The sequence below is a fragment of the Tupaia chinensis genome, unplaced genomic scaffold (genome assembly GCF_000334495.1).
Source record: "Tupaia chinensis unplaced genomic scaffold, TupChi_1.0 Scaffold000628_1, whole genome shotgun sequence".
Lineage (NCBI taxonomy): Eukaryota > Metazoa > Chordata > Mammalia > Scandentia > Tupaiidae > Tupaia > Tupaia belangeri.
Genome location: NW_006160148.1, coordinates 2,610,649 through 2,630,701, shown reverse-complemented (window position 1 = coordinate 2,630,701; position 20,053 = coordinate 2,610,649). Strand labels below are relative to the sequence as shown.

At 63.3% G+C, this 20,053-nt stretch overlaps 2 protein-coding genes across 4 annotated transcripts; one reads left to right on the top strand and one right to left on the bottom strand.

Moving 5' to 3' along the window:
- The first annotated feature begins 255 nt into the window (after window positions 1-255).
- Window positions 256-18,489, top strand: UBXN11 (UBX domain protein 11). 3 transcript variants are annotated; one of them, XM_014591990.2, is made up of 14 exons: window positions 256-375; window positions 1,053-1,081; window positions 1,722-1,820; window positions 4,955-5,055; window positions 5,558-5,612; window positions 5,928-6,004; window positions 8,914-9,037; window positions 15,192-15,406; window positions 15,563-15,640; window positions 16,470-16,590; window positions 16,695-16,798; window positions 17,837-17,910; window positions 17,982-18,122; window positions 18,200-18,488. In XM_014591990.2, the coding sequence occupies exons 1-14, from the start codon at window positions 305-307 to the stop codon at window positions 18,408-18,410; spliced, it is 1,500 nt and encodes a 499-aa protein (XP_014447476.1). In that variant the 5' UTR covers window positions 256-304; the 3' UTR covers window positions 18,411-18,488. The 3 variants fall into 3 exon arrangements, with proteins under 3 accessions (XP_014447476.1, XP_014447477.1, XP_006159503.1); XM_014591991.2 differs by lacking the exon at window positions 1,722-1,820 and having other exon boundaries at window positions 18,200-18,489; XM_006159441.3 differs by lacking the exons at window positions 256-375; window positions 1,053-1,081; window positions 1,722-1,820 and adding an exon at window positions 4,404-4,749 and having other exon boundaries at window positions 18,200-18,487.
- A 717-nt stretch (window positions 18,490-19,206) lies between these two features.
- On the bottom strand, window positions 19,207-19,638 carry SH3BGRL3 (SH3 domain binding glutamate rich protein like 3; the record flags this gene model as incomplete). Its single annotated transcript, XM_006159480.3, is given in 2 exon segments — window positions 19,207-19,338; window positions 19,471-19,638. Coding segments are annotated over 2 exon segments (234 nt in total), but the record flags the coding sequence as incomplete, so codon positions are not given.
- Window positions 19,639-20,053: the final 415 nt, after the last annotated feature.

The following is a 20,053-nucleotide window of genomic DNA, read 5'->3' as shown; positions in this document are numbered from 1 at the left end:
GCTTCTGGCAGGACAGGAGACCCCGGGCGTGGTGTCACCCAGCTCGCTGGTGGGTGAGAAAGCCCAGGCCTCCCGGCTAGCCTTCTGCTCAGGCTGTCGGTCTGGGAAGTCTGCAGCCCACCTCCATGGCCCTTTCCCCAGCAGCTCCGGGCAGGGGGCTCCAGGGTCCAGGCGGAGAGCCGATGCCCGAGGAGCAGGTTCTGAACCTTCTGGGGAAGGAGCCCCAGGTCTGCAGCCCGGCCCCGGTCCCCAGGCTGACCTCTTCCCTCGCAGGGAGTCCCTGACAGCTGCGTCCAGGAGAACGATGAGCTCCCCTTTGTCCTCCCTTAGCAAGATCCGGAAAGTGCCCCTGCAGTCGGAGTCTGCGAACCCTGGGTAAGGGGCCGGCCCGGCGTGCTTCGTGTCCCTTCCCCATCTCCTGGGCCTCCTGTGCAGAGAACGGCTCTTGTCTGAGCGACTATCTGAGGAGACTCGCAGAGTGTCCCCTGACCACTTCCTTCCTGGGGTCTCTGCTTTGTGCTGGGCCTCCACCGAGGTATGGGCCCCGCAGGCCTGGCTCAGCAGCTGACCACGGGGTGCACGCTGATGCACTGCAGACACTCACGGCTATCTGTCCTGGCAGGCCCGGGGCTGGCCCGAGTTAGGGAGGCTCAGCACCTCCATCTTTTCAGAGCACTCTTCTTTCTTCCTTGGGCTCTTCTGGACACCTCTTTGAGTTATTCTAAGGCTGAGGAGGTCCAGAGAGCTTCAGCAACCTGCCTGGGGTCCCACAGCCCTTTCAGAGCAGATGCAGGGCCGGCCCGTGGCTGTGGGGCTCTCGTAGTCTCCCCAGCCAGGACTCGGCTCCCTACTCTTGCCTGCCTCCTCCCTGCTGCCTGTCCCTTGACCTGTCCCCAGCTAGGGGTGAGATCTCGGCCTGGGAGTCTCAGGAGGCAAAGGCTCAGCCCCTACCTCTCAGCCAGGGCTGGCTCCCACGCCTGGGACCTCTCCCCTGGGGTCAGGCCTGGGGTCCTAACATACTTCTCCCTTCTCCTTCCCGTCCCGGCCCCCAGGAGGCGAGGAGTACGAGTCTATGGAGATGGTAAGTGTGCACCACCCCGTCCTCCTCTCCCATCCCGGGCCTCCTGGCACTGGGCGACGGGGAGGAAGTGGGAGATGCAGCTGCCAGTCAGGGCCGCTGGCCCCGCTGTGACTGCAGGGCACCAGCACTCCCCCCCTCTCCCTGAGGCCTGGGCTTCCCTCCCGGCCACTCCCAAGTTCGAGGCCCCACACCCTTAGCAGAGACGTCACTAACACAGGAACCCCTCAACCCACAGTGGGTTGGACCAGCAGCTGCCTAGAAACCCGGCAAGGCTGAGAGATTGCCCAGCCCAGGGCTTCAACCCCCAGCCCTCCCACAGCCTCCTCCTCCATCGCGGCCTTTTGTCCCTGAAGCACTGTCCTCATGCCATTGTCCCAGCTCCTGCAGGACCAGGCCTGCGGGTCCTAGCCCCACCTCAGCCCCCTGTGCCACTGGCATGGGCCACTCGGGGGCCCTCAGGAGCCGAGCTAAGAGAAGCCAAGGAGAGCCCCATTCGGCGGGCCCCTTCCTCTCCACCTCCTGAGTTTCCTACCTCATGGCTTGGAGGACGGTGTATATGCTTCCCCCAAGCCATGGCCCAGGGCCCGAGTTTCCTCTGGGCCTCGGCCCCAGAGCGTTGATCTGGGCATCCCACCTGCAGAAGACGAGGTGGACGTGTTGAATGAAGGACACGGCTCAGAAGAGAAGATCTCTGTCCCCCCCTGCTATGGCGGCATCGGTGCCCCTGTGGGTAGGCAAGGTGAGAGCAGAGGCCGAAGGGGCTGGGTCCTGCCCAAAGGAGGGGACCCTGGAGCAAGGTGAGGCCCAAAGAGGCATGGCCCCTACTCTTGCCTGCCGGGGCTGAGACAGCTGCGCCCACTCCTGGCCACCAGGGCCCTGTGGCTCCCCCCACATCTGTCCGGAGCCTGGTTAGGCTAAAGCCACACATGGCCTTAAAGCCCCTGGCTAGGCTTGGCTGGGGCCTCTGGAGTGGCCCTGGCTGGAGTCACTGTCAAGTGTGATGGCGGGTCCAGGGTTCGGGGCCCAGTGGGAGGGAGGGCAGAGCCAGGCCCGGTTATGTGCTTCTTGCCCCTGCAGGACTCTGGCAAGGCCCCAGTACCCGGTAACCCACTCACCCCGGCCACCATCTGCAAAGGGCTTCCGCCACGCCGAGCCCAAGGAGGTGCCCCGAGTGGGCTGGGGCTGGTCAGGACGGCTTCCCAGAAGAGGGAGGATTTAGCAGGCTGGGAAGACAGGGAGAGGGCAGGTAGGGACAAGCTGTGCAGGCGTCTACGCTGGAGTGAGGGCAGGGCTGGAGCGCGGCTCCGGGTCCTGTCCTGCTTCCTCCCTCGTGGTGAGGGCAGGGCCTGTACGTGCTCGTGGCGAGGGGAGGGTCTGACCAGACGCTGCTCACAGGCAGGTCCAGCCAGGGCCAGTCACCCGGGGGCTCAGCAGCAGGAAAAGGCCTGGCGATCCTTTCTACAGTCAGGGAATCGAGATGGAAGAAGACAGAGGAAGAGCCTGGCCCAAGGCCCCAGGGCCACTTAGTCACAGAGCCGTGGCCTACACCCAGCTGGGACCTCAGTGTAACCACAACACCCTGCTCCTCACCCGAAAGAACCGCCGACTTCCTCTCAGCTTCTCCCTGTCCGTCTCCTCTCCCTCCACTTCGGGTGCTGGTGTCTTAACCCCTCAGGGTCACCCGCAATGGTCCGCTTCTCTGCTTAGAAGTACCCCTTTCCCTCGGGACACCCTCGCCTGGGGCTCGCTGTCATCCTGCCCCTCCAGCTCGTCTCTCCACTCTCCTGGTCAGCTCTTCCGCTTCCTCTCAAAGTTCCCTGTGATGTCTCACCTGCCCGGGTCCACCCACCCTGCCTGGGGGCTCCCAGGCTCTGCGCCGACCCCCGAAGCTCTGTGTGTCAGCTAAGACGCGTTTGACACCAAGTCCGAGGGAGCCCATGCCCAGCATGGACGTGGGGGAGATTTAACGTCCCACCCACGAAGTCCAGGGAGGTTAATTCAGCACGTCAACCAGTGCGGAGCTGAGGTTTCTCATCTTCCCTCCGAGCCAGCCTGGGCGGTCAGCTCCAGGGGCTCCCTGCTCTCGGAGAAAGTGCACCAACCGGTCACGGGCGAAGGTCTCATCCTTCCCTCCCTCTCTTTCTTTCCCCAGACTATTTTGAAATTGTCTTGGTGTGCAGCGAAGCTGCAACAGTGCAGTGGGGTGAACGCTGAGACACCCCCGCCTAGAGTCAGCACTGAGAGTTTTGTGTCATGTCGGCCTTCTGGTCTCTGTTAGCGCGTGTGCATGAATGTAAATGGATTTTCTGGGCTTTTTAGAGACCTTGCTATAGCGCGCCTGTACTCATTGGAGAGCCAAAGTCAGACAGGAAGTGAGGAATCATCTCCGCCCCCCCCCAGGGGACGGCCTCACCGCAATCTCTTCCCTTCCTTTCTCCTCTCCGGATCTCAGGCACGCACAGGGCACTGGGTCCGGAACTCAACCCCGGTTGACTACGTGGGAGTCAGGGACATAAGCAGTACACCATCTGCTGGTCCCGTAAATGGGTATTTTTGGAATGAACCGTTTCAAAATAAGTTGCAGAGCTGCCAGCAGGTGGCATGCTGGTTAAGGTGCTGGACTCTCATGTGGTTGGACGCCCTTGGAATCCTAGAACCGGCAGCTTAAAAGTCGTGCTGGGCGCGTGTGTGTCAGTGCCTAAAATCCCAACGGGCAGCTGGAGGGGAAGGGTTTGTGAGCGGCCATCCACCCCACAGGGTGAGTTCTCACTTTCCCTGTCTCTGTCTCTCTCCAGTGACTGCACATGCCCTGTGGCAAAAAAAAAATCACCTAAAAAAATTAGTGACTTGCAGATACGGCATTTCACCTCTCACTACTTCAACATGTATTGTCTGAGAAAAAGGAGATACAGGGGCCAGCAGGTGGTATGGTGGCTAAGGGTGCTGGACTCCCATGTGTTCGATTGTGGTTCAAGTCCTGGACCTTGCTTTCTCACTTTCTCTCTTTCTCTCATCAAATTAAAATAAATAAATTAATTTAAAAGAAAAAAGAAATACATAATCCCAATGATGTTCTCACATTTAGGACAAGAGTAATTCAGCGTTACTTGCTAAAGTCTGTCTCTTCTATGCTCAGGTCTCCCCCATGTTCCAAAATACTTCCTCCCCTTTTTTTGTTTTGGTTTTTAAATTTTGCTATAGGGAACTTGTGCTTGCTGCAGAGAGACAGAGGGAGGGAAAGTGAGAAAGCACCTACCGGGGGATGGCCATGCTGCAGTCCCATCTCCATTCTCATTTTGGGATTTCGGGCATGCACAAGTTGGTCACGCTGTCGGGTCAGAACTGGAACCTCAGAGCCACAGCGTCGCCCACGTGGCATTAGCCGCCGGGACCGTCACGCTGCAGCTGGCCCCCAAATGCCCTGTCTAGTGATGTGTGTTTCCCCGACCTGGGATCTGGTGGAGAATTACACACTGCGCTCGACTGCCACACGGCCTTTCTAACAAGCGAAGCTCACTTCAAGTCCCGGCCAGGTGTCCTGCACGGGAGCCCACACGCGGGTTGTGTCTGTGTGTGCACCACCCACTCCTCTAGCTGCTGCATTTTCTGCAAACTGGAGCTCAGATTTCGGGGCTCAACTGAATGGATGAGTCTGGAAAATACTCCAGGTGTGATGCAAACGTTCCAAACTTGCTTGTACACCATGCACGAACCCTGTCTCCTGACGGCGTTCATTTGCCTCACGGCACGCGGGGAGGGTGTGTGCAGGGCAGTCCCCATTAGTAAGAGTCACTGATTTCCGCTCCTGGGGTGCCCTGTCCCCTGCATCTCTGCACCTCGGCCTAAGTGCTGAGGACTGCGTCTGCTTGGCAGTCCCCTCGTCCCATGACTCGGAGCTGGTGGCCTCCATGTCCAGGAAGTTGCGGGACCTCGAGCGCCAGGTGAAGGCTCAGTCTGACGAGATGCTCTTGAAGGTAGGACCAGGCAGGAGGGACCAGGCCGGGGAGGCCAGGGGAGGCTGGCAGACCAAGACATGGGTTCTAGCACCTTCTCCACCACTAAACTGCCAGGTTCAAGGGCCAGGTGGGGCCTGAGACTGATCTGGGTCTCTGTGACCGATCAGAGAGACTGCGGGCCTTCTCCCTAGCTGAGCCAGAAGTGGAGCAGTGACAAACCAGGACAGTGCTGCAACTTGGAGAGCCCTTAGACCCTGGCCTTGGGGCAGTGGGCCGCCGAGCAGCACGTGGCGCCCAGACGGGCATGGGCTGCGCTTTTCCTGCCTCAGTGGAACCACAGGTTCTGTGAGGTGCAGGAGCAGCGGCTGTGCCGAGCACGGGAATGGGGGCTCTGTGCCCTAGCACCCCCTCGTAGGCAGAGTCCGGGTCTTCGTAACCGGAAGGAGGGAGGCGCGCTCCGTCTGACCCTCTGGGGCTCCAGACCCGCTGGCCTGCCCTGGCCCACGTCTTGCTGCTGCAGGATCAGAAGATCTCGGCCCTGGAGGACCTGGTGCAGACGCTCCAGCAGCACCACGGTGAGAGGCGGGCCGCTCCGGGAGCACAGGGGCCCCGGGCGCAGGGCGCAGGGTGGGCTGCCTCCTTGGCGCAGTCCGGGAAGCTGAGCCCAGAGCGGGCAGCACCCAGGACAGGGCTGTGCTGCTCGGTCCCCTGAGCACAGGGTGCCCAATGAGGCAGGAAGGACGCCCTGCAGGGAGGGGAGCGGCGGCCTCGCAGCAGACAGTCAGGACCCCCGCCGCACACGGAGATGTGGGAGACCAGAGAGCAGGGGGCCCTTGGGCCTGGAGGCCCCGGTGCTGGGGTGGCTGAGCCCCGCCCTGTCTCCCCTAAAGGTGAGGCGACTGCTCAGCGGCAGGAGGAGCTGGAGGCCATGTGCGCGCAGCTGCAGCGACAGGTCGGAGAGATGGAGGTGAGGGCGCCCCGGGCCCCCAGGCACTGGCTCTGAGCCCACCTCTCCTGCCTGTCCCTTGCACACATCCCACCAGACCCTGCCCAGGACCGAGACAGGGTTTAAAGAGCAGGAGAAGCATCGGCCCATGCGCCTGTCAGGCCTGAGCTAAGTTCCGTGGAGCTCCTCCTCCCCCTCGGCCTGGCTACCCACAGGCTACACCCCCAATCCTTCCCTGCCCCGTGGCCTCTCTAGCCTGCTTGCGACTCAGGGCCCTTCCCTGGGCCTTCAGTCATGGCCAGCGACCTCCCAGCTCAGGGCATGGGGCCATGCTCTTCCCTCTGCTGGGGTGCTCCTGCCCCTCCCCTCGGTGAGTTCCCTTCATCCCGTCATTTCCTCGTCTTCGGCTTTCTTAGTCCCCCACCTCTTCCCCAGAGACTGGGAACTCCACACGGAGGGGTCACTTCCATTTGTTGTGGCAGCCAGGACCCAGCCCCCCAGGCCTAGCACCCAGCCCCGTTCTCACTGCACTCACCTACACGAGCCGCGAGGCTGGGGCTGCAGGGACAGCGCCGGGAAGGTGCCACACACGCGCCCCCCAGCACTGAACCCGGGAGCCCGGCGAGTGCCCGGGCCCTCCTCTCTCCCTGTCCGCCGAGCTGGTCGCCAAAGCCCACCCTCACATGGACGGCTGCGGCCAGCCCTCAGGCCAGCGCTGCAGCTGCGCCTTCCTGCCAGGCCATGCCCACACGGGCGCTGCCAGGGGACCACCTGTTGGCAACGGCTGGCTCAGCCTCTGAGCTACAGCTGGGTGCGAGGGCTGCATCCTGGAGCCTCGGGAAGAGGGCAGTGCTGGATCCTGCGAGCACGTGACACGGACTGCTCCTTACCTGGGGCGCTGACACATGTCAGCACGGGCTTGTCCTGCCTCGTGGGCCGGCCCGGACGTGGAGGGACACGGCAGGAGAGACGTGGAGTGCTGTGGGACAAGTGACCAGCGATACTAGGGAGGGTGGGGGACACGGCACGAGTTCCAGAGGGTGAGGCGGGACAGGTGAGAGATCCAGGCTCTGCCTGGCGGTGGGGCAAGGACCAGGAGCGGGGAGGGGCTGTGGGGAGCGTCAGGAGGGCTGGCGCTGCGCGGTGGGTTCCCGCACAGCGGACAGGAGCTCTGGGCCAGAAAGCCACTCCTGTGCCAGGAGCAGGTGGCAGGGGCGGGGCTGCCTGGGGAAGGCAGGCAGAAGTGGCCTCGGGGGGTCCAGGAGGGATGGGGTGTGGCCCCACGGGACTGGCAGGTGGCCCCGCCGCTGTGGTGGGCTGTGGTGGGTTGTGGGATTGCTAGGTGGAGGTGCCACCACTGAGACAGGACAACCTGGAAGAGGGCAGTGAGTCCTGCCGTTGGGGACGGGCCAACTGCCGTGCCTGGTGCCCAGGGTGGTGTGTGCAGTGGGCACAGATTCGACGTCCATGCCGAGCGCTCCCACGGGACTGGCAGGTGGCCCCGCCGCTGTGGTGGGCTGTGGTGGGTTGTGGGATTGCTAGGTGGAGGTGCCACCACTGAGACAGGACAACCTGGAAGAGGGCAGTGAGTCCTGCCGTTGGGGACGGGCCAACTGCCGTGCCTGGTGCCCAGGGTGGTGTGTGCAGTGGGCACAGATTCGACGTCCATGCCGAGCGCTCTTCAGTAGCTCATGGAAAAGCTATATTGTGAGGAAACTGCACGTGGATTTTACATGATTTTGCACCAAAAGAAGATCTTACTTTTTTCTGTTCTCCCATGAACTTTCTGAAGTCCCTCGTATAAATACAGAGCATCTCAAAAATCTAAAATTCAGAATGCCCCACGATCCGAACTTTTTTGGATCATCAACCTGACGTCGCCAGTGGGAGCTCCGCCCCAGCGCACGTTGCCGGGGCACACGGTACACACTGCCTAGGTGTACGGAGCGGCAGAGCGTGTGCCTGGGCCGAGGTCTCATCCCCAGCACGTCTCCTTCCGTATGTGCACACATGCCTGGATCCAGAGGGCCCGGGGTCTGAAACACTTCTGCGCACGGGCCCAGCTGCCCTGTCCTCGGCTTGGCTGAGCACAAGGAGGGGAGCGAGGCAGGTGGGAATAAGAAGGGACCCGACCGGGCCCAGCCCCGGAGCTGGCAGAGGCATCGGGTTGAAGGGGCTGAGACGGGAGGGTTCTGTGGGTTTGGCAGGGGGAGGTCGGTGGTGGCTTCACCAGGAGTAGCCTGGGTGATGAGAGGAGGTGGAGGCCAGGGCTCGGTGGGCTGAGAGAAGAGGACGAAGCAACCACGGGGAGAGGGGGTGGCTCTGGGATGTCCTGTGCAGAGGGGGCTCGAGGCTGGCACATGGGTACATGCTTCCCCCGTCGGGCATGTGCATGCGGTCGCCACACCCAGTGGGCACGTGCTTGCTTTGTTCGGGTTTTGCACAGGGCTTATATGCTCACTGCAGAGAGACGGAGAGTGAGAAATCACCCCCCAGGGCGTGGCCACACCACAATTCTTTCTTCCTCAGTCTCCTCTCAGAATTTTGGGCACACACGTACCTGGCATGATTTTCAAGTCACCGAGTCTGGGATTCGAACCAGTCAGCCATGTGGGAGTCCAGCACCTTAACCACCACCTCCTCCTGCCTTGTGGGCTTTTTCTTCTCCGTTTCCTTTGCTAGTTCCCCATCTCTGCCCAGGGCTGACGCAAGGAGGGCTGGGCCCATCTGCCCTGTGGACAGTTATGGCTGACTGAGACCTGCGCGCCTTGTGCTGTGCTGGGTACCTGGCGTGAGTGACGCAGCTGAGTCCTGACAGCCAGGTGCTGTCACCCCCATTTTGCAGAGGGAATGACTTTCCAAGGTCACAGCTAGAGGCCAAGACCCTCAGCCTGCGGTGACAGTATCTCTGGCATCCCTCTTTCCCACAGCGGTTCCTTGGTGACTACGGCCTGCAGTGGGTGGGTGAGCCCATGGACCTGGAGGGGGCGGACGACAAGCTCCTGTTAGAGGACAGCGAGGACTGGATGACAGCCAAGAAGTTCTGGAAGCCAGGTAGAGTAGCAGGCCTGCCAGGCCCTCCTTGGCAGGGGCTGTCCCCTGCTGTGCCCTGGCCCGGCCACACCCCTGGCAGTGCAGGGAAGGCCTCGGCCTCCGTCACCAGCCACCTCACCTGCTGGCCAGTTTCTTCCCTGGTCCTGCCTTGGACCTGCTCGATCACCTCTCAAGGCCTCAAAGACCCAAAGATACAAGACGTGGCAAGACCTCGTCGCTCTGGCTCTGTAGCTTAGAGAATGGCACCTGCCCAAAGGCATCACCTCCCGAACCCTCCCCTGCCCTGGAAGCCCCTCCTCAATTGTCAGGTGTGGCCCTTCCCGGTCTCCTTCCAGGCTCACTGATGAGCCAGACCATCGAACCCCGGCTGCGGCTAGGGGCCTCCACCACTTCCTGAGCCTATGGCTGAAAGCTAGGCATGCACCCAGAACCCCTTCTTCCCTACTCTCGGGTCCATAGAACCCCATTTCTGAACAAGTCTGTTCTCTTCCAAGTAAAGCTTGTTGCCCGGAGGCTGCTTTTCCAGGCTCTGGAGTCGGTCAGCCTGGGTTCTCAGCCTGCCACCACCACCTCGCTCCCCGAGCCCAGGTTCCTCCTCGTCTTAGAGGCACGAGCCTAGGGTGAGCTGAAGCGCTGTGACTGGCCTTGCCGACCTCGGCGACAGCAGGGCCTCTTCTGCTCCTGAAGCCTGGGGCAGACATCAGGGGCCCGAGCGCGGCCCTGAGGGCTGTTTGGAGCATGGCGATGCCCTCTTGGTTGCCGAAGTTGCCTGCTGGGTGAAAACCCAGGCTCTCGGCGTGCGCGTCTTCTTCCCTGTTAGACTTGGGCACGGGCCGGGTCCCCTGAGGCTGCAGTGTGACCCTTTACTCTGAGACCCCCCTCGTGTGGCATTTGCAGCCTTCAGAGCAGTTCGTCCGTTGCTGTGGCAGGGCCAGAGGGACACTGAGGCTCTTGTCAGGGGAGCTGAGCCTCTGTACAGGTGGTCCCGGCCACCAGGCGGAAGGGGAGGGCCAGCGCAGGTTTAGCAGTGGGCCATGGCTTGAGGATTGTCAGGGCTGACACTGGGCTCCAGGGACAGGTCCATCTGGGACATGCAGAGCACAGGCTGTGTGGCCCGGGGAATGCCAGGGTTCCGGTGAGGCCTAAGCCTCAGCCTGCCGGTGCTCGAACGTGGCCCCGGGGCGGGTGTCCTGGGATGGGACAGGTGAGAGATGAGGCCCTAGCAGTGGCCCGGGTGCTGTGGGAATGCCTGCCTGGGCCTGAGCAGGGGCTGCCCTGGCAGGGGTGTGGCCAGCTGTCTTGTCGGAGGGCTGCCTTCCTCTCTGCCCCTTTGGGGTGGGGTCAGACTGGAGCCTGGTTTCTACTCCCCTACCCCCCAGAAGAGAGCAGCCTCCACTCCATTCCGTCGTGCTGTTTGCGCTCTGAGCAAGGCCGGTCTTGAAACCCAGCGCTTCCCGTGGGTCCCACCTTCATTCACGTGCAGCATGGGTGGGGCCTGGATTTGGCTGTTTCTCCGCCCCTCACTCCTGGAGTTTCCTCCAGGCTTCCCTCCTCCCAGCTGGGAGCTGCTGACCGGCTGCCCTGGCTGCCCTGGTGCTCTGGCTCGTTCCCGCAGCTTCCTGAGGACTTCCCTCTCTCCCGCATCCTCCTTCCTTCTCGCCAGGCCGTGTGTGTGTGTGTGTGTGTGTGTGTGTGTGTGTGTGTGTGAGCCATGGTCACTGCTGACCCTCGCTGGCCTGACGCTCTGCCTCATTTCTCGGAGGGATGCGGCCCCAGGGGCGCTGGACGGAGCAGGTAGACACCTGTGCATGGGCACCTGTGCTGGGCCCGGGGGTGCCGAGTGTCCCAGCCGGGACTCTGGCCTCAGACAGGAGCCCCAGCTGCAGCGGGGAAGCCTGCAGGGGCTCTGCCTCAGGCTGGGTCCCCTCCACCTGTACACAGTGTCCGGCATGGATGGGAAAGGGCCATGCCGCCCTGACCATACCACACGGTGCTGGGCCTTGAGGCCGAGAGCCAGTCAGCCCCGAGCTCGCATCGGCCCCTTCCCTGAGCCCTACCCTTGCCCCAGCCTCCAGACCGCGCACCTGCCCCCACCTCCCACCCCACGTCCTACGCTCCCGCTCCCGGGTCTGGTGCAGCCTCTCACAGCCTTGGGAAGCATGCGAATTCGGGAGGCACGCCCTCAGGCTGACTCCGTGCTGGGGGACACTTGCCTGTGTGGCATCAGCCCTGTGCTGGCTCCTCCCCCCCTGCCCCTCAGGCCGTGCCCTGCTGTCCCCCCTCTGAAAGCACCTGCCCCTCTCCCCTCTGAAGCTGGCTCAGATGAGCCTCCTCCTCACTGACAAGCCTCTCTGCCAAGCCTGGGCCGCTCATAGATGCGCCAAGGCCTCGAGCAGGGCCTTGTGGAGGGCCTGGGTTGGCCTGGAGCCTGTGCAGCCTGCTCGGCCTCTGCACACACCCCCTTGTGAAATGAACACAGCCTGGCTCCCGGGCCACCACAGTGACCCAGATAAGCTGGCGCACGCGGAGTGCCACACAGCCGTGCGGGCAGCCCATGGCAGGCCGTGCTTTACCGCGGTGCCCCAGGGCCCATGCTGGGCGCCGGGCATGTGCACCCCTGAGGCACGTGCACCTCACATGGTGAGCTGGTGCCTGGTTCGCCCTGGCCTAAGAGCTTCTGCAGCATGGCGGGATGGGGCGGTGCACCGCTCACTGGTAGGGCCAGAGTTCAAATCAGACCCTGTCCTGGCACAGCTGGGCTGGACCCGATGCTCGAACCTCTTTCTGAGTGGCGCCCCTGAGGAGCAGGGGTGTGGAGAGTCCCTGGAGCAGGTCTGGTGTGCAGCTGAGTCTCTGAGCAGAGCCCTGTGGACAAGGCTTTGATGGGGGTGGCACCTGGGACCATGGCATGGTCCAGCCTGCCAGCCCCCTGATGGGGGTGGGTTCTGACCCTCCTCTAGGATCCGCAGCCCCCACCGTGACGTGCCGTGGTCACCGTCAGCCTCTGTCCTCCAGGGCCCCGCAGAGCACAGGCACCCCAGGAACACCACCGGATGGACAGTGCTGGGCGCAGCCACTGCCCGAGTCCCGGGGGGCCAGCCCTGTGTCTGAGAGGGCCCATATGGCTGCCAGGCAGACGGCAACCTCTGACAAGGGCTGGGGGCGGCCCTGATGGTCTGGGAACCCGGCCTCGGCAGGGCAGGGCTCCTGGCAAGGCCTCTCTGAGGAGGTGGGGTGAGCCCTCCTTAAGAGGTGGCTGACAACAGCCACCAGCTGTCAGGCATGTCCTCGGGGCCTCTGGGCAGCCCTGGGAAACAGGAGAACAGTTCATTGTCCCCTTTAGGAGACAGGACGCCATGCCCAGAGGCCAGCGCTCAGAAACAGGTCCCCAGGCTCAGAAACTGCAGCCAGCAGCCCCAGGGCCTGTGGGGGTGGGGAGGCGGGCTCCAGGGGTCTTGGGTTGGCCCAGGACCTGGAGGGTGACCGCCATGCTGCACTCGTGGGCCCTCCACGTGGACAGGAGCTCACCGATGATCTCCGAGCAGTGACCCCATGAGCAGTGTTGAGAGCCAACCTGAGGGCACCTGTGTGGTCATGGAGAACCAGGGCTCAGCTGCATGGCCTGGGGCCTGATGCCCTACCGAAGCCCAGTCTCCTCATCTGTGAAATGGGAACGGTGACGCGGGCCTCTAGGCGCCTTTCACGGGATCCTCGTTTACAGGGACAGGCTTCTTATGACCACCCACTCCACACGGCTTAGGAAGCACCACCCCGCCTGGCTCCCCCGGCTGCTGCTGTCTCAGGGCACCACACCTCTGCCGACCTGGGGACAGGCCTCTGTGGAGCCTTCATGGGGCCAGGCTTTACTGACTTCACGAGGCCCTGCTATGCGGTGGCCATGCCGGTTCCTGTCTTATTCTCACAGCCTGGATGGCCCTGAGCTGTGGCTCCTTTTCCTGGGCCCCTCCAGGCTCCAGGACAGCACACTCCTGCCTGCCCAGCCCACCCTGTTCTTGCTTCCCGAAGCCCTGCCAGGGCACTTTCTTTTTTCTTTCTTCTTCTTCTTTTATTTTTTTTTTAAAGAATCATTTTATTTAACTTTATTTATTTAAATTTGACCAGAGAGAGAGAGAGAGAGGAAGTGAGAAAGCAAGCCACAAGATCTGGGACTTGAACTGTGGCTGGCCATGTGGGAGTCTAGCACCTTTAGCCACCACGCCACCTGCCGGCCCCCAGGGCATTTTTCTTAACACACCTCTTAACCTGTCATTGCTTCTCAGCATCCTCCTTGGGCTTCTGCCCCATGTTCACCAGGTCTTGCAAAAAACCCCGACCCCTAGGGCCAGCTCCCTGGCCTGGTTAAGGGGGCAGGTCCCACATGGCTGACCACAGTTTTTGGATCCTGGCTCTGGTGGCTTGAAAAACACGCCAGATGAATGTGTGTCCCCACACTTCCCATGGGATGGAGAAGTGGAGAAGGGATTGCAGTGTGGACATGCCCCATGAAGGGGTGCTCTCTCTCTCCCTCTCTGGTGAGAGTGGGTGCCCTCTGACAATGAAATATAAAGCAAAGCCCTGACCTCAGGGTCGGTAGTCCGGGGTCTGAGTGCTTTTCCTACCTCCGTTGTGTGGGGTGAGGGGCCAACGCACCTGACCTTCCCAGGCCTCACCTTCCTCACCTGTAAGGAGGACTGGGAGCCCAGCAGGTGGCGTGGCAGTTAGGGTGCTGGACTCCCACATGGCCAACCTGGTTTGAGTCCTGGACATGGTGGCTTAAAAATCACCCCTGGACACATGTATGCATGCCCAAAAACCCTGAGAGGAGAAAGGAGAAGGGATTGCAGGGGGCCGCCCCGTCGGGGGTGATGTCTCACTCTCCCCCTGTCTCTGGTGAGCACACATGATCTTTTCTGCTGTTATTTTTAGGCTTACCAATTTGTAGGTAGTTATGAAAGGTAAATAGTGTCTCAATATCATTTTGCATCATAACCAGGGATGCCCAGGATGTTCCTGGTTTTTCCTGGGGATCTCTGGGGACCCCAGGAAGAGGTGGGAGACAAGTGCAGCCCCTTCGATGGTAGGACATGCAGAGAAGTGAGGGAGGCTGGTTGGGGCCTGCACTCCAGCAGCTGCAGACAACGGAAACACGGCTACCCACGTTTGTACTTCCCCGGGACAGGCGCTGTGGCCTGTGGGGGAGGGATTGGGCCCCCAGAACCCTGAGCCACATCCTGCCACAGCCTGGCTGGCCTGGGGAAGAGCCACTGCCAAGAAGCCCAGCCCAAGGCCCAGGTCAGTGGGGCCTTGTCCCTTCAAAGAGCAGATCCCAGCCTGTGCACCCCGCCTGCACACCGCCATTCTGCTCTGGTGCCCGTAGGGACTGTCCCTCCCCCACACGCACCCCGAGGCTTCTGCTCAGTGGGATGTGCACACTTTTCGACACTGGAGGCCAAAGCTTTGTCAGTTTCTCAAGGGGTTGGTGACCCGGAAATAGCTGCACAACCTAAGGCCTGTCCCAGCCTCTCCCTACCAGCCATCTGTCCTGACCCGGCCTCCCTCTTGATGGGGTGGGGAGGAGGAGACAGCCCAGAGCCGGCCCAGTTCCTTTTCTAACTCGCCAAGTGGCCCCAGGCAAGTCTCGGGTGTAACCCCCTGGGCAAGGCAGAGTGGTACCCTGCAGCGAGGCAGACCGCGTGTGGTTGCCGGCTGGCCCTTATGCAGCCAGCCTGGAGGGAGAATGTCGCAGTCCCGTTCCACCAGAGCGCGGCAGCACAGCGTCCGTGGTCAGTCCACATCACGCAGGCAGAAGTGGCAGAGTGGGACTGAACCCAGGCAGCCTTGGTCACGCTGGAGCCCCGCTCTGTGCTCTCGCTGCCAGTCGCGTTGTCACAGATCTGGGCTTGAGCCGCACTGCCGTGCCTCTGGGCAGACCGGTTCACTTTCTCGGACCCTCGTGTCCCGTGGTGTGGGGCCGGAGGGAGGGAAGTGCTGAGGACGCTGCCTCAGTGACGGGCTGCTGTTACCCAGTGAGCTGCCCTCCTGTCCCCTCATCACCCACAGAGGCCTGAGGGCCCGGACCCCGTGGGAGGGAGCCGCAGGAGCCAGGGAGCGGGAGTGCCGGCAGCCGGGAGACACGGGTTCTGTCCTCTGCCAGGGGACTCGCTGGTGCCCCCCGAGGTGGACTTTGACAGGCTGCTGGCCAGCCTGCAGGACCTCAGTGAGCTGGTGGCCGAGAGTGACCCGCAGGTGGTGCCGGTCCCGGGGGGCGCGCGGCTCCGGGCCCTGGAGCCCATCCCGCTGAAGCTCTACCGCAACGGCATCGTGATGTTCGACGGGCCCTTCCGGCCCTTCCGCCAGCCCTCCACACAGGTAGGAGCCTGGCGCCTGGCCCGCCGCCCACCCGCCCTGCAGGGGCACCAGCACACCCCGAGCCTGGCCCGCCTCGCCCCAGTGCGGGGCAGCTGAGCCGGGGCCAGGGCGGCCACCCGCCCAGGGTGGACGGCCTCACCTTCCTCTCCCCTGCAGCGCTGCCTGCGGGACATACTGGACGGCTTCTTCCCCTCAGAGCTCCAGCGACTATACCCCGATGGGGTCCCCTTCAAGGTGATGGGCCGCTCCCCACACTTCCCCTTTCCCTCGGGATTTTGGAGGGGTGGGGATAACCTGCTATTTCAAGCATCACTCTTTTTGGGGGTGCGGTGCTGCTTTCCCACTTTAGGGGACCCCAGGCGATGTCTGCCAAGAGGAAGGAGCCTGAAATGGGCAAGGGAGCGGGGAGGCTGCCTGCCAGGGCCGCAGGTGCCCCCGCAGCCCGTGCGCTCGGAGGCTGAGCGGGCAGCACCCCCTGCTGGCACGCGAAGGCCCAGCCTTGGCCGCTCGGGACACCCGTACAGCTTGGGGGTCCTGCCTGGCTTCTCTGAGGCTCCTGACCCCGTCTGCTTGGGGGGAGGCATACTTTGAGCCCTGGATGTGGGACGGGGTTGGGGGAGGCAACCGTGGGGTTCTCAGGAGGAGGGCGTGGCTCACGTCCAGGGCTGTGCAGGGTGACGCGTGTGCACGACACGGCACGCTCCAGAGGGCGTATGTGAGGGCGTGCTGCCACGGCCGGGAAAACCCTGAGTCATGACGGGCTGCCGGTCTCCATGCCACAGTGGGCCTGGCGCTGTGCCGAGGGCGGGTGGCGACGGGTTGCTGCCACCAGAGGAGTCTGAGGAGGGCTGCAGCACAGCGGCCTGGCGCCTGGACGGGGGCGCTGGCAGGAAGAGCAGGGCCCGGGAGGCAGTGGCAGCGCACTGGGCCCTCCGGGTTGCTCCCAGGGCCTCCATCTCCCCTCCAGAGTGGACTAGCCCTCAGGCCTGTTTCGGGGGCAAGCAGGGGTGGTAACGGGCCAGGGCGGAAGAGCTGGGCTCACTCTGGCCCTGCTTCTTGCCAGGTGAGTGACCTGCGCCATCAGGTCTACCCGGAGGACAGGCTGGACCTGTTCCCAGGCGAGGGCCGTGTTGTGGGCCAGCAGAGGATGCGCAAGGCCGTGGACAGGGTGGAGGAGCACCCAGGTGAGCTGGGCCCCGGGGCTGAGTGGGAGGCAGGACAAGCCCAGGTGGCCCCCGCCATCACTCCGTCCTTCCCAGGGTCAAGGCTCCTGCTGTCCTCCCTGCAGGCTCCAGGATGACGGCCGAGAAGTTTCTCAACAGGCTCCCCAAGTTTGTGATCCGGCAAGGCGAGGTGGTTGACATCCGAGGCCCCATCCGAGACACCCTGCAGGTGAGGCCAGCCCTGATGGCCCAGCCTTCCTCGGGACTTCACCGCCACCTGGCACGACCTGCCAGAACAGCGTGTCGCCTGGAGGCTCAGGCTCAAGGTCCCCCATGAGGCCTGGATCTCCAGAGAGTTCCACTGTCTCCAGGAAAGGGTGGAGCTGGCGGAGCTCTGGGCTGGGCACCAACAGCAAATGTCAGGGGCAGAGTCCGAGGCCAGGCCACCCCCGAGTTCTAGGCCAAAACAACCAGTTCACCCCGGGACCCCCTGCCTGGTTGTCCTGAGGCCCCTCAACCTCTGGCCCTTGTAGGGCTTATATCCGGTCTCACTCCCTCTCCTGCTACTCGACACAGGTGGCGGCCTGCAGCAGGTGCCACACCTGCTTCGGCCTGCACTGCCTCCTTGGCCCCACGCTACCAAGTCCTGTCTGTGCTGTCCGTCAGCAAATGCCATTTTCCCCATCCGTGCTGCCCGCACCCTCCAGGCTCCAGCGTCTCCCAGACAGCTGGCCTCTACTCCACTCGTGCCAGTGCCGAGTTCCCAGTTGGAACCGTCCAGTGATTCCTGGATAAAGCCACTTCCTTGCCGCGACACCCAGGCGCGTCCTACATTGCCACACCCCCCACACCTCGAACTTCTGCAGTCTTTACTTCTCCCAGCCGACAGACCCCGCCTCAGCCACTTACGCTAGGGCAGCTTCCCAAATGTGCCGCCTTCTCTGGGACGCTCCCCCTGCGTGGGCTTCGTCCACGCCGCGTGGACTGGCCCCGCCCCGGTCCTGTTCTAAGGACTGATCGGCCTCTGTCACGCTCAGGTGTCATTTCCCAAGGGAAGCCTCCCTTCACCCCAGGCTGAGTCCGGCCACGGCCCTGTCCCTCCTCAGAGCAGGGCTGCCTCCCATGGCCTCTGTCTATACGGGGATGGGCCGGGAACACCCCTTCGCTCTCAGGCTCCGTGGTCTTAACTGCCCTTGGTGGAGGAGGAGCCCGCTAAGGGCCTGGGGACTCAGGTGAGCCCAGGACCGCCCGCCCCCATGCCTTCCAGAACTGCTGCCCGTTTTCTGCGCGGATCCAGGAGGTTGTAGTGGAGACGCCTGCCTTGGCTGCTGAGCGTGAGAGGTGAGGGCAGGGCAGAGGTGAAGGCCCGGGGAGCTTGGGCGACCCCGGCACTGATGGCCTCTGGCCCGCAGGAATCGGGTGTCCCCCAACACACCGGCACCCCCACTCTCCATGCTGCGCATCAAGTCTGAGAGCGGGGAGCAGGCCTTCCTGCTGCTGATGCGGCCTGAGGACACGGTGGGCGACCTGCGGGCCCTGCTGGCGCAGGCCAGGTAAGCAGTGTGGGGCCGGGCCACCGGCGGGGGCCGGCCCCAGGGCCCGGCCTCATCTGCTCCCACTGGGTCCCCAGGGCCATGGATGCCACCACCTTCGAGGCCATGAGTACCTTCCCACCCACGGTCTACCACGACGATGCGCTGACGCTGCAGGCTGCAGGCTTGGTGCCCAACGCCGCGCTGCTGCTGCGGGAGCGCAGGGCCCGGCCAGGCAGCCTCAGCCAGGCTCCCGGCCCCGGCCCCAACCCAGGTCCCGGTCCCAACCCAGGCCCCAGCCCCAAATAAAGCGCCCGCCCATCCCAACACTGGCTGTGCCTGAGGCTCTCCTGGCGGGCCTTCTCACTGAGCTGAGCGGAGCCAAGGCCCAGCTGGGGAGAGGGGGTGGTAACTCAAGCTCCAGCTGGCTTGGCCTGGGTCTTTGTCCTCTAGGTTCCTCTTTCTCCCAAGGGGACTATTTGGCTCCTTTGAAGGGAGGACTGGGGAGAGAGGGAGAGAGGGAGGGAGGGAGGGAGGGAGGGAGCCCACCAGGTCTGGGTCGCAGCAGTGCCTGGCTGTGCAAGCATACAGACCCACGAACTGGCAGGACAGACCCTGACCACGACGCGGAGCTGCTCCCACACCACCTCCCATGGCCCGAGACGCAGAACCAGCGCATGTCACACGGACTGAACGGTGGCCCGCCAAGTTGTCCACAGACCACTGTGGGTTGCCAGGGACGTGCACAGCCTTGGCGAGCACATCTCCCAGCCCTACCCAGGGAGGGGTTCAGGATGCCCGGCCAGACAGACAGACACAGGGTAATGGAATGGGCATTTAATTGCCTCTAGGGCACTTCCTGGAGGGGATGCGGGGCCTTTGGCAGAGCTCTGGCTAATGGGAGCAGCAGGTGCCCTTGAGCCAGGGCCAGGCAGGGTGGCAAGCCCCAAGGCCTGGCTGGAGTCAGCCAGCATCGGGGCCATTGCTTAAGACAACTTCTGAGGTGGGTGGGGGAGGAATGCTTCCTGTGAGTGGGTGCGGGGCCCAGCTGGGGGAGACTCCCAGGTCAGGAATGATGGGGGGCTGGTCATAAGGTCCCTTGAGGTCGGTCCCTGGAGGTCAGGTAAGGGCTGTGGTGAGAGTCCTGCGGGAGAGCCATGGCCAGTGCGACTCAGGCCAGCTTCAGGAACTCCTGCAGCGTGTTCTGCTCCACGGCTTCCACGAAGAGCTCATAGTCCTGGGGAGGTGGGCGGGGGTGGGGTCAACAGATGCAGATGTAGGGTCCCCGGTGCACTGTCCACCCGGACCCAGCCCCACAGTGACCCTGACTGGAGCCCTCCTCCCACACTGCCCCTGCCCCAGTCCATACCCCACAGTACTGGTCCCCGTTGACGATCTGGGGCGGGGTGGCCTTGGGGTTGCCGGCCAAGGCCCGCATCTCATCCCGCAGGGCGTTGTCCTGAGAGATGTCCACTAGCTGGTACTGGATGCGCTTCCCGTCCAGGATGCGGGTCACCTCGCTCTGCTGGGACTTGATCTGGGGGCCGAGGGCGGGCAGGGGTCAGTGGCCGAGCTGGAGTGCCTCTGGGGGCCGTCCCCGGCAGGATGAAACTGGCCGAGACCAGGAGCTCTTGTCTCCATATTCCCTCCGCAGCCCCGGGGGAGGGTTCGGGCCACAGGCAGCTGAGGGTGAGCCAGGCCTGGGGTGGTGCAGGGTGACGACAGCGACCAGCAGCCCTGGACAGGGTGCGGAGAGCCCGGAGCTCCCCCGGGACGGCAGAGTAGGCCTGGTGGGGACTTACAGGGGACATTCAGGCACTCGCAGCCGGGGAGGAAAGGCGGAATAAGGCGGGGGCCAGGGCAGTGGGGGTGCAGAGAATGGCGTCCCAGTGACGGGGATGGGTGGGGCAGCTCATGCCGGGGTGGTGAGGACCCCGCTTGCTCAGGAGGGT